This window comes from Salvelinus namaycush, unplaced genomic scaffold (assembly GCF_016432855.1).
Source record: "Salvelinus namaycush isolate Seneca unplaced genomic scaffold, SaNama_1.0 Scaffold656, whole genome shotgun sequence".
Taxonomy (NCBI): domain Eukaryota; kingdom Metazoa; phylum Chordata; class Actinopteri; order Salmoniformes; family Salmonidae; genus Salvelinus; species Salvelinus namaycush.
In genome coordinates this window covers 32671-44947 of record NW_024061371.1, presented here as the reverse complement: position 1 = coordinate 44947, position 12277 = coordinate 32671, and the positions used below count along the sequence as shown (strand labels likewise).

The 12277-nt window shown below is 44.7% G+C and overlaps 1 protein-coding gene across 1 annotated transcript in view; it reads right to left on the bottom strand.

Annotated features, from left to right (window-relative positions):
- Window positions 1-11104, bottom strand: part of LOC120042332 (tripartite motif-containing protein 2-like) — a 47959-nt gene extending 36855 nt beyond the window's left edge. Inside the window, exons 1-7 of the mRNA XM_038987141.1 lie at window positions 10991-11104; window positions 9424-9514; window positions 7299-7430; window positions 3479-3716; window positions 3037-3139; window positions 2610-2722; window positions 2310-2355 (exon numbers count right to left, since the gene is read on the bottom strand). Of these exons, the coding sequence (XP_038843069.1) occupies window positions 2310-2355; window positions 2610-2722; window positions 3037-3139; window positions 3479-3716; window positions 7299-7430; window positions 9424-9514; window positions 10991-11104 (837 nt within the window). The remainder of the gene's footprint in view (window positions 1-2309; window positions 2356-2609; window positions 2723-3036; window positions 3140-3478; window positions 3717-7298; window positions 7431-9423; window positions 9515-10990) is intronic.
- Between the last annotated feature and the right edge of the window lie 1173 nt (window positions 11105-12277).

Genomic DNA, 12277 nt, shown 5'->3' with positions numbered 1-12277 from the left:
AACACTCTAGTTTCTAAAACCGTTTGAATTATATCTGTGAGTAAAACAGAACTCATTTGGCACAAACTTCCTGACCAGGAAGTGGAAAGTCTGAAAACGATGCTCTGTTCTAGGTCCTGCCTATAAATGGGCATGATACGTATTAGTATACATGCACGTCATACACCTTCCCCTAGATGTCAAGAGGCAGTGAGAGAAGAAATGGAGTGTTTATCTTGGTCTGAGTTGGAATAAATCCTCTTGGAATGACGCGTCACCCATTTCCTGTTTTCTGGAAAGCGCGAGGATGGACCTGGAATTGCCTTCTGAAAAGCTGTCGTTATAGGCGACTACTATCTCCGGCTTTGATTTTATTTGATACATGTGACAATATCATCGTAAAGTATGTTTTTTCAATCTAGTTATTAGATTATTGAAATTTATTCGGGACGTTAGGCGTGTTGCGTTGTGTGCCTTTGTTCAGGAAGGAGAGCTTCGCGCCACTTGGCTAGTGCGCTTGCTAATTCAAGAGGGAAAAAGGACGTTCTAAATCCAAACAACGATTGTTCTTGACAAAGGACCTCTTGTACAACATTCTGATGGAAGCTCATCAAAAGTAGGACCCATTTTATGATGCTATTTCATATATCTGTCGAACTGTGTACTATTAGTTTTGGGCACTCGCTCGCCATAACGTAAGCCTTGTCGTAATGAAGTTATTTTTAGAATTCTAACACTGCGATTGCATTAAGAACTAGTGTATCATTTTCTATACAACGTATTTTTTAGTAATGTTTATGAATAGTTATTTGGTCAGAATATGTGAGAGTCAGAAAAATATCCGGACGTTCTGGGAAAAAGATGCTACGTTAGCACAATGTGTAACCACTGATTTCAGCTCTAAATATGCACATTTTCGAACAAAACATGTGTATGTATAACCTGATGTTATAGGACTGTCATCTGATGAAGCATATCAAGGTTAGTCAAAAATTATATATCTTTTGCTGGTTTGTTACGATCGCTAACTTTCGCTGCTGGTAAATGGCTTGTGTTTCTGGCTATTGTGGTAAGCTAATATAATGCTATATTGTGTTTGCTGTAAAACACTTAAGAAATCGGAAATATTGGCTGGAATCACAAGATGCCTGTCTTTCATTTGCTGTACACCATATATATTTCAGAAATGTTTTATGATGAGTATTTAGGTATTTGACGTTGGTGTCTGTAATTACTCTGGCTGCTTCGGTGCTATTTCTGACAGTAGCTGTGATGGTAGCTGCAATGTAAAACTGATTTATAGCTCAAATATGCACATTTTTCAAACAAAATAGATTTATTGTATAACATGTTATAAGACTGTCATCTGATGAAGTTGTTTCTTGGTTAGTTTGGTTGGTTCTTGGTTAGTTAAGTTGGCTTTGTGCATGCTACCTGTGCTGTGAAAAATCTGTCCTTTTTTGTATTTGGTGGTGAGCTAACATAAATATACGTGGTGTTTTCGCTGTAAAACATTTTAAAAATCGGACATGTTGGCTGGATTCACAAGATGGTTATCTTTCAAATGCTGTATTGGACTTGTTAATGTGTGAAAGTTAAATATTTAAAAAAATATATATTTTGAATTTCGTGCCCTGCACTTGAGCTGGCTGTTGTCATAAGTGTACCGACGTCGGGCTTGCAGCCAGAACAAGTTAAGTGTTTGAAATATTTAGGACTAATTTATTCCTTGCCACCCATTCTGAAACTAACTTTAGCTCTTTGTTAAGTGCTGCTGTCATTTCAGTCGCTGCCCTGGAGAATTCCTGATTCTACCTGGATTTTGCTGGAGATAGAGATCAAGATAAGACCGATGCAGACAATGTTGAAGTAACAATGTTTATTACAGCAACAGGGGTAAAGGTACAGGACGGCAGGCTCAGGTCAGGCAGAGTGGTCAGGCGGGCACAGGGTAAGGACAGGCAAGGGTAAAAAAAAACATGAGAAAAGAGAAAGCAGGAGCTGAATACAAAAACACTGGTTGACTTCATTAAACAAGACGAACTGGCAACAGAGAACAGGATAATGGGGAAGATGGGAGACATCTGGAGTGGGGTGGAGACAATCACAAAGACAGGTGAAACATCCCCCCCCAGGGGCGCCACCTGGCGTCCTACCTGGGTGCATACCTGGTCGACCGGGGTGCCGGCTATGGAAGTCGGCGATGAGAACTGGGTCCAGGATGTCCTCAGCGGGGACCCAGAACCTCTCCTCCGGGCCATAAACCTCACCGGTCAAGCAGGGACTGGAAACCTCTGCCCCGTGGTCAAACAGTCAGGGAGGCGTCTCACCGTGTTCGCCGGATGGCCATCGATGACACCGGGAGGAGGGCTGGGCCTGGAAATAGAAGACAAGGGCTGTGACACACGGGCTTAATTTAGACTAATGTTGGATGAATACAAAGGGTACAGTGCAACAGAAGGCAGACAGCATAGGGGCCTATTGATCCTGAAGATGGGGAAAGGGTCAATAAACCGGGGTGCCAGGAGGACAGCCATACCTTCTGCCGGAGATGATACCGGGGAGCCGGGGAACTCAAAGGGAGAGCAGTGGCAGAGCAGGGAAGGGTGTTGTGGGCATATTCGACCCACACAAGCTGCTGGCTACAGATGGTGTTGTTGGCGGAGACCAGGCAGTGCAGGGTGGTCTCGAGGTCTTGGTTGGCTCTCTCTGACTGGATGGTGGAACCCGGAGGACATGCTAGCTGACAACCCAATGAAGGGGCAGAACGCCTTCCAGAAATGGGACGAGAACTGAGGACCCCGGTCGGAGACCATGTCCACGGGTCCAGAAGACGTGCTGCACCATGAGCAGGGCCATCTTTGGCAAAGGATAGTTTGGGGAGAGGAATGAAGTGGGTGGCTTTGGAAAACTGATTCACAACAGTCAGGATGGTGGCGTTTCCATCAGACGGTGGAAGACCCTTGACAGAGTCCATGGAGATGTGAGACCAGGGACAGGCAGAGGTTGGTGGAGACCAGCCGGAGCTTGCCGAGGAGTGTGGTTCTCTGCACACACTGTGCAAGCAGCAATGACTTCGAACACGTCAGGGACCATAGGACACCAAAAGTTCGGTCGCTCAAAGGCCAGGGTCCGACGGGCGTCCGAGTGGTAGGCAAGCCTGGAGCGGACAGCGTCAGGAATGAACATCCGGTTATCAGGCACCCCCCCCCCCCCCCCCCCCCCCCGGGGTTCGGCTGGGAACGCTGCGCCTCATGGACCTGTTCTCTATTCCCCAGCTGAGTGCCATCGCCAGGCACAAAGTGGGAAGGATGGTCTCAGGTTCTGGGGTAGTAGTCGTGGGGCAATAGCGGTGGGACAGTGCATCCGGCTTGATATTATTGGATCCCAGCCGGAGAAGTTGAACCATGTGAACAGCATGGCCCATCTGGCTTGCCTGGAATTGAGGCGCTTGGCGGTGTGGATGGGGCAGGTCGGGAAGCCTCAGGTTCTCACTAACGAGACCATCGGGAGCTTCCGGGATGACTTGGAGGCAAGGTCGGATCCCAGGGCGTGCGAGCAAAATCCAATTCTCTCCCTCCGTTGTTCCCGTAATCGCCCATCGATACGGATGGTCAAAGCGATGACGGAATTGAGCTCCGTGGGTAACTCCCGGGCTGCAAGCTCGTCCTTGATCTCCTCTGAGACGCCGTGCAGGAACATATCGAACAGTGCCTCTTGACTCCAAGCACTCTCCACTGCCAACGTGCGGAAATCCACCCGTATAATCAGCTACACTGTGGGAGTCCTGCCGAAAGCTGGATTAGCTTCCGGGCGGCCTCTCATCCCGGAGAACGGGGGATCAAAGACCTTCCTCACATCTCCCACGAACCCCTCAAACTAGTGCATATGACCGGCTGTTGTTCCCACACGGCAGTAGCCCAGGTGAGAGCCCTTTATTGTAGCTGGGGACTTTAACAAAGCAAATCTGAGGACTACGCTGCCGAAATTCTATCAACATATTGACTGTCCTACTTGCGCTACTAAGACTCGACCATTGCTAGTCAAACTTCCGGGATACTTACAAGACCATCCCCCGCCCTCCTTTCGGCAAATCTGACCACAACGCCATCTTGCTCCTGCCATCCTATAGGCAGAAACTCAAACTGGAAGTGCCCGTGCTTCATACTATTAATTGCTTGTCTGACCAATCAGAATCCACGCTTCAGGATTGTTTTGATCACGTAGACTGGGATATGTTCCGGGTAGCATGCATAAATAATCTAGACGCATACAGATACAGTGACTGAGTTCATAAGGAAGTGCATAGGAAATGTAGTACCCACTGTGACTATTAACCTACCCTAACCAGAAACCGTGGATAGATGGTAACATTCGTGTGAAACTGAAAGCGTGAACCACCGCATTAAACAATGTCAAGGCGACTGGTAATATGGCAGAATGTTAACAGTGTAGTTATTCACTCCTCAAGGCAATCAAACAAGCTAAACGTCCATATAGAGATAAAGTGGAGTCGCAATTCAACGGCTCAGACACAAGACATGTGGCGGGGACAACAGACAATCACGGACTACAAAGGGAAAACCAGCCATGTCGCCGAGATCAACGTCTTGATTCCGGACAGGCTGAACACATTCTTTGCACGCTTTGAGGATAAGTGCCACCTACGCGGCCCGCTACCAAGGACTGTGGGCTCTCCTCCGTGGCCGACGTGAGTAAAACATTTAAACGTGTTGACACTCGCAAGGCTGCCGGTCCAGACGGCATCCCTAGCTGCGTCCTCAGAGCATGCGCACACCATCTGGCTAGTTTGTTTACAGGCATATTCAATCTCTCCCTATCCCAGTCTGCTGTCTCCACATGCTTCAAGATGGCCATCATTGTTCCTGTCAAGGATCATATCACCTCTACCTTACCTGCCACCCTAGACGATGCAATCGCACTCACTCTGCCCTATCCCATCTGGACAAGAGGAATACCTACGTAGGAATGCTGTTTATTGACTATGGCGCCTCAGCATTTAACACCATAGTACCCTCCAAGCTCATTAAGCGCGAGGCCCTGAACCCCGCCCTGTGCAACTGGCTCCTGAACTTCCTGACGGTCCACCACCAGGTAAGCAACATCACGTCTAATCCACAACACTAGAACCACAAGGGTCCGTGCTCAGCCACCTCCGGTACTCCCTGTTCACCTATGACTGTGGCCAAGCACACCGCCAACTCAATCATCAAGTTTGCAGACAACAGTAGAAGGCTTGATTACCAATGATAAACAGCCTACAGTGAGGTGGCTCTGGGAGTGTGGTGCCTGGAAAACAACCTCACTCAAAACAAGACGATCGTGGACTTAAGGAAACAGCAGAGGGTGCAACCCCCCCCCCCCCCCCCCCACATAGATCGACGGGACCGCAGTGGAGAAGGTGGAAAGCGTCAAGTTCCTTGGCGTACACATTACTCACGATGTGAAATGGTCCACCCACACAGTGTGGTGAAGATGCAACAGAGCCTCGTCAACGTCAAATTTAAGAAAATTTCACTTGTCACCCAAAACACTAATTTCAGATGCACAATTGAAAGCATCCTTTTGGGCTGTGCTCTCCAGACGACGGTGCGGTCTGCCCAACGCATCACCAGTGGAAAACTACCTTTCCTCCAGGGCACCTACAGCATCCGGTGTCACAGGCAGGCCAAAAAAGATCATGGACAACCACCCGAGCCACTCCTTGTTCACCCCGCTATCATCCAGAAGGCGAGGTCAGTACAGGTGCATCAAAGCCTGTTCACCCCGCTATCATCCAGAAGGCGAGGTCAGTACAGGTGCATCAAAGCCTGTTCACCCCGCTATCATCCAGAAGGCGAGGTCAGTACAGGTGCATCAAAGCCTGTTCACCCCGCTATCATCCAGAAGGTGAAGTCAGTACAGGTGCATCAAAGCCTGTTCACCCCGCTATCATCCAGAAGGCGAAGTCAGTACAGGTGCATCAAAGCTGGGGACCGAGAGACTGAAAAAAAAACAGCCTCTCTCAAGGACATCACTAGCACATGAGGGTGCTGACTAGAGGCATAGACTAAGAATGACTTGAATTTTACACTAGTCACTTTAATAATGTTTACAAATCTAGCATTACTCGTATGTATATACTGTATCTTAGTCCGTGCCGCTCGTTAGGCGCTGTTCCATATGTATATAGTCTTAATTCTGTAATTTCTGGGCTGTCAGCGCTAGATACACAAGCATTTCACAACACCTGCAATAAAATCTGCTAATCACGTGTATGTGACCAATAGTTGATTTGATATGACATTGATAGTGATTAGAGGTTCAATAAAGTGCTGAATTCCATGCAGTTAGCAAGTATAGTAGGCTACTAATGACCATCGGCAGCATCATAGCTTGTTAAAGCCTAATTACCTTGACTAGCGTCAACAGCAACCTTGGGAAAAACCTCTGTATTATCATTAACAGACTCGTACATTTGCTCAGTGAAAACAATGTACTGAGTAAATGTCAAAATTGGCTTTTTAACCGAATTACTGTACGACAGCCCACGTATTCCCCCTGCACACCCTAATTGACAACAAAAAAACAAGGCAAAGTCTTCTCATGCTTTGTTGATTTCAAAAAGCTACCTGGTCTGGAGTTTGACTGCCTTCATGACCACCGGTACGGTCTTTCCTCCATTTCCCAGAAAGGGACTGGCTCAGCTAAAAGATTCAGCAATTCACACCAAAAAGAATGTAAAGCAACAAATTTTATTTCTGGATTTCTTCATTTATATGGAATGTTAATCAGCTCCCATTGTACAGTAAAGACAATTATCAAAGTATCTCCAATGTATTTTTACAGTCTTCTCTTCAACACCTTTCATCTGCGAGCACCACTACAATTAGACAAAAAAAAACTAATATTAACATACTGAACCAGCTGCAAATAATGAACACTTAGTAAATGAGTGTGTACCTGTATGCACATTTGATTGGAGCAGTGCCCGGATGAGTTTCAGTACCCGGGATCTTCTTTTCAGTTCTGGTAAGACAGGAAGAGGAACCTACCAGAAGCGGACATGTTTAAAAACATGTTGCATAAGTCCCCGCAAGAAAAGTAAACAAACCACAAATAACTGGTGACATTTCATTAGTCCCCATGAGGTCAAATACTATTTCCAGGGGGTTAAGGTTAGAATTAGCAGTTAGGTTGAGTAAGAGAACGGGTTGAGTAACAGAACAGGTTAGGGAAAAATCGGATTTTAAATGGGACTGAATTGTGTGTCCCGACGAGGTTGCTGTACAAGACTGCGTTTATGTGTGAGTGGTAACCTGTTGAGCCCCAGTGTTGCTCAGGGGTGTATTCTCCCTGGCTTTCAAACGCGGGGACGTAGTCTCCAGGTGGGCCGTTTTTCACAGGATCTCCAACACGCTCACAGGGGGTCTTGGGTTGTGTCGTAGCATCTGGACACACAGGTAACACACATTGTAATGTGGACATAACATTCTGGAAGCTTGGCCTGCATCTGGAATCGTAACCCGTATGGGACCCTATATGGTCAGAAGTAGTTTATAGGGAATAGGGTCCCATTTCAGATGTAACCAAGTGAGTTCCCTAAATATTGAAATTTGTTTAAAGGGCCCATGCAGTCAATTCTGTTTCTGTGTTTAATATAACTGCTGATGAAACTTACTGTAAATTGTATCAGTTAGTTAGACAACCCAGTTGAATGATCAAACCATTCATATCAGAATACCTCAGTCCTGCATCTAGACACCAATATTCATCTCTGGAACTAGAGGAGTGGCAGGTAGCCTGCTGTTTGAGAGTTGGGCAAGTAGTTCAAATCAGTGAAATGACAAGTTGATAGATCCATCTATGTGCCCTTCTGCAAGGCACAACCTTCATTTCTCCAGTGTCAAGGTTGATAATGGCTGACCTCTCAGGTGTCCCACGGAGAAACAGTTATGAAAATAAACATTACACAATTCACACCTGCATGAAATAGGACAGAGCAACACCCACTAATGTGGTCATTAAAATGTTGGTGAGTAAGTGGGAGGTAGGTCACGCTTACCTCCCAGAGCAAAAGCCGTGCTGACAAGGAGAATGACGGTCAAGATCGCCATGGGGATGGTCTCCAGAGAAAGAGATTAGTTAGGCTGTGCTTGTACTGGAAAACTCAAAATCAGTGGAATGACTAGTGGAACGAGAGGTTACAGAAACCCTGTGTTGGGAACTAAACTTAAGAAACTGCTAAGGCAGCAATTTCTAAATGCAGTCCTGAGGAGCCCAAGAACAGAGTTCAGGCAACACGGTGCTACTAGTCTTCTGCCAAAACTCCGGTATCATCTCTTCAACCACATACGATAGATAAACCTGGCACACAGGAATATGGATCCTTTCCAAATGGCTCCTCATTCCGTTTGTAGTGAACCACCTTTGACGAAGGCCCACAGTGCACTACATAGGGAATCATCCTAGATCTAGTCAGAGACTACCCATTTTCTGCAAAGGTAACTGTTAGTCTATGCTCTTAATTTTAGGGGGGGGGGGTGTCACTCCACAAAATGGGGACCTATATAGTGCATTACATTTGACCGGGGACACATAAGATTAAGGTGCCATTTAAAGGGGCAGCTAGTCTATTAAATAATGTCACAATCTCACCTTCTGCACTCTTCCAAGGGATTCACTGGTTGTCTCTCTGTTGTCTGGGAGTTATGGTCTCCCTCTTCCACCTCTCCTTTTAAAGGACCTGTCACAGGTGTGACTAGTTGCCTCATTAACCCAACGAGAGATCCCGTTGTCGGGCCATTAGTTAGTGGTGTAAAGAACTTATTAAGTAGAAATACTTTCAAGTACTACTTAAGTAGTATTTTGCTCTGTCTTTAATTTAATACTTCTATTTATTTCGACTTTCACTTCACTACATTCATAAAGAAAATATGGAACTTTTTACTCCATACATTTTCCCTGACACCCAAAAGTACTCGTTAGATTTTGAATGATTAGCAGGACAGAAACATTGTCTAATTCACACACTTATCAAGAGAATGTCCCTGGTTATCCCTGCTGCCTCTGATCTGGCAGACTCACTAAACAGAGAACATCCCTGGTCATCCCTGCTGCCTCTGACCTGGCAGACTCACTAAACAGAGAACATCCCTGGTCATCCCTACTGTCTTTGATCTGGCAGACTCACTAAACACAAATGCTTCATTTGTAAATTATGTCTGAGTGTTGGAGTGTGACACTGGCTATCCGTAATCAAATAAAAAAACACGAAAATGGTACCATCTGGTTTGCTTAATATAATGAATTTGAAATGATTTATACTTTTGCTACTTAAGTATATTTTATCAATTACATTTAATTTTGATACTTCAGTATATTTAAAACCGAATACATTTAGCCTACTCAAGTAATATTTTACTGGGTGACTTTCACCTTTACTTGAGTCATTTTCTCTGAAGGAACCTTCATAGGCAGTGAAGAGAGTCGTAGAGGAAGATGGGTCCAGTTTAGAGGGATCCTGAGAGGCTCCCTGTGAGTATGCCGAGGCCAATAGAGAGTGATAGGAATAACACGTGTTTCAGTAAGGTTGGTTTCTTAGCATTCATAGCCATGGTTATCAACTGTACCGCAGAAATGGAACATAAATCACAGAAAATAGATGTTGTGGTGGTAGCTGCAGAGAACTCCTTGGGTTATGAGATTTTACTGCAAAAGAGTGACAAGGTGTGATGAACGATAGTGTCCTGTTCTCCCAGGCTGCCGGCCTGCTGTAGGACAAAGCCCACGCAGTAGTTCTCAGCTCACGTGCTAGGACACAGCCCACGCAGTACTAGTCAGCCTACGCAGTAGTTCTCAGCTAACGCACTAGGACTCAGTCCACCCAATAGGACTCAGCCAACCCCATAGTATGATTATGCATTTAATGCTTTTGTTATAAAATTATATTTTTGGGGTGAAAATGATCTTCCCCAAACGTGAAACTCATGTGCTGCATGTGCATGCCAGTTAGGCTCTACACTCATTGTAAAGAGGTTATTTGGCCACTTTAGTTGTAATACAAATGTAGCCAGGTGGTTAAATGGCATAGTTGTATTCATTTATATCCACTAGATGGCACTGTCCCTTTAAGAGATTCATAAATAAGGTGTGCAAGCAGTTATGGGATTGTACATGCGCAGCGTGTAAGAGTAAGCAATTACACTGGAGGGCTACTGAAATCCATCGTGGGTCCAACGTTACTTTGGATTGACATGGGGATGTTAGCTTCTTGCTAGCTGAATACCAGTGCTCCCAGAGACACGTTGTGGAGTTAATCATTACATTATTTAAAGCTGCTGTATGGGTGAGAATCTACTGTTCCATGTAGGGTTAGGGTATCACGTGGACAGTGTGTTTAAAGCAGAGCCACTTCTCAGATTGTTTTTATGCACTTTACCAACAGATGTATTTCACTTGATTGTGATTTAGACTGAATATGACATCATGGTGACTTCCTCTTGTGGTGATTTCCCTTCTACATGATCCTATTTTATATATAAGCTTCGATGGATTTCAGTAGCCCTCCAGTGTAATTGCTTACTCTTACACGCTGCGCATGTACAATCCCATAACTGCTTGCACACCTTATTTATGAATCTCTTAAAGGGACAGTGCCATCTAGTGGATATAAATGAATACAACTATGCCATTTAACCACCTGGCTACATTTGTATTACAACTAAAGTGGCCAAATAACCTCTTTACAATGAGTGTAGAGCCTAACTGGCATGCACATGCAGCGCATGAGTTTCACGTTTGGGGAAGATCATTTTCACCCCAAAAATATAATTTTATAACAAAAGCATTAAATGCATAATCATACTATGGGGTTGGCTGAGTCCTATTGGGTGGACTGAGTCCTAGTGCGTTAGCTGAGAACTACTGCGTAGGCTGACTAGTACTGCGTGGGCTGTGTCCTACATCAGTCCGGCAGCCTGGGAGAACAGGACACTATCGTTCATCACACCTTGTAACTCTTCTGCTGTAAAATCTCATAACCCAAGGAGTTCTCTGCAGCTACCACCACAACATCTATTTTCTGTGATTTGTGTTCCATTTCTGCATCACAGTTGATAACCATGGCTATGAATGCTAAGAAACCTTACTGAAACACATGTTATTCCTATCACTCTCTATTGGCCTCGGCATACTCACAGGGAGCCTCTCAGGATCCCTCTAAACTGGACCCATCTTCCTCTACGACTCTCTTCACTGCCTATGAAGGTTCCTTCAGAGAAAATGACTCAAGTAAAGGTGAAAGTCACCCAGTAAAATATTACTTGAGTAAAGGTTTAAAATTATTCGGTTTTAAATATACTGAAGTATCAACATTAAATTGAATTGATCAAATTTACTTAAGTATCAAAAGTAAAAGGATACATATTTTCAAATTCCTTACATGAAGCAAACCAGACGGCACCATTTTCTTGTTTTTTAAAATATAATTACGCATAGCCAAGGGCATACTCCAACACTCAGTCACAATTTACAAACAAAGCATTTGTATTTAGTGAGTCTGCCAGGTCAGAGGCAGCAGGGATGACCATGGACGTTCTCTTGATAAGTGGGTGAATTGGACCATTTTTCTGTCCTGCTAATCATTCAAAATGTAACGAGTACTTTTGGGTGTCAGGGAAAATGTATGGAGTAGAAAGTACATTCTTTTCTTTAGGAATGTAGTGAAGTGAAAGTTGTCAAAAATATAAATAGTAAAGTAAAGATACCCCCAAAAACGACTTAAGTAGTACTTGAAAGTATTTCTCCTTAAGTGCTTTACACCACTAACTAATGGCCCGACAACAGGATCTCTTGTTGGGTTAATGAGGCAACTAGTCACACCTGTGACAGGTCCTTTAAAAGGAGAGGTGGAAGAGGTAGACCATAACTCACAGACAACAGAGAGACACCCAGTGAATCCCTTGGAAGAGTGCAGAAGGTGAGAGTGCATCATTATTTAATCAACTATCTGCATCTCAAATGGTACCTAAATGTTATTTGCCCCTTGTCAAACGTAGTACAATATATAGTTGTGCCTTTTTGTGGAGCGGCCCCCTGAATTTAAGCGCATAGACTAATCCGTACCTTTGCAGTAAATGGGTAGTGTCTGACAATATCTGTAATGCTTCCCTTTCCCTATGTAGTTCATTGTAGGCCCTCGTCAAAGGTTGTTCACTACATAAGGAATGAGGAGCCATTTGGGAAGGATACATATTCCTGTGTGCCAGGCTAATCTATTGTATGTGGTTGAAGAAAT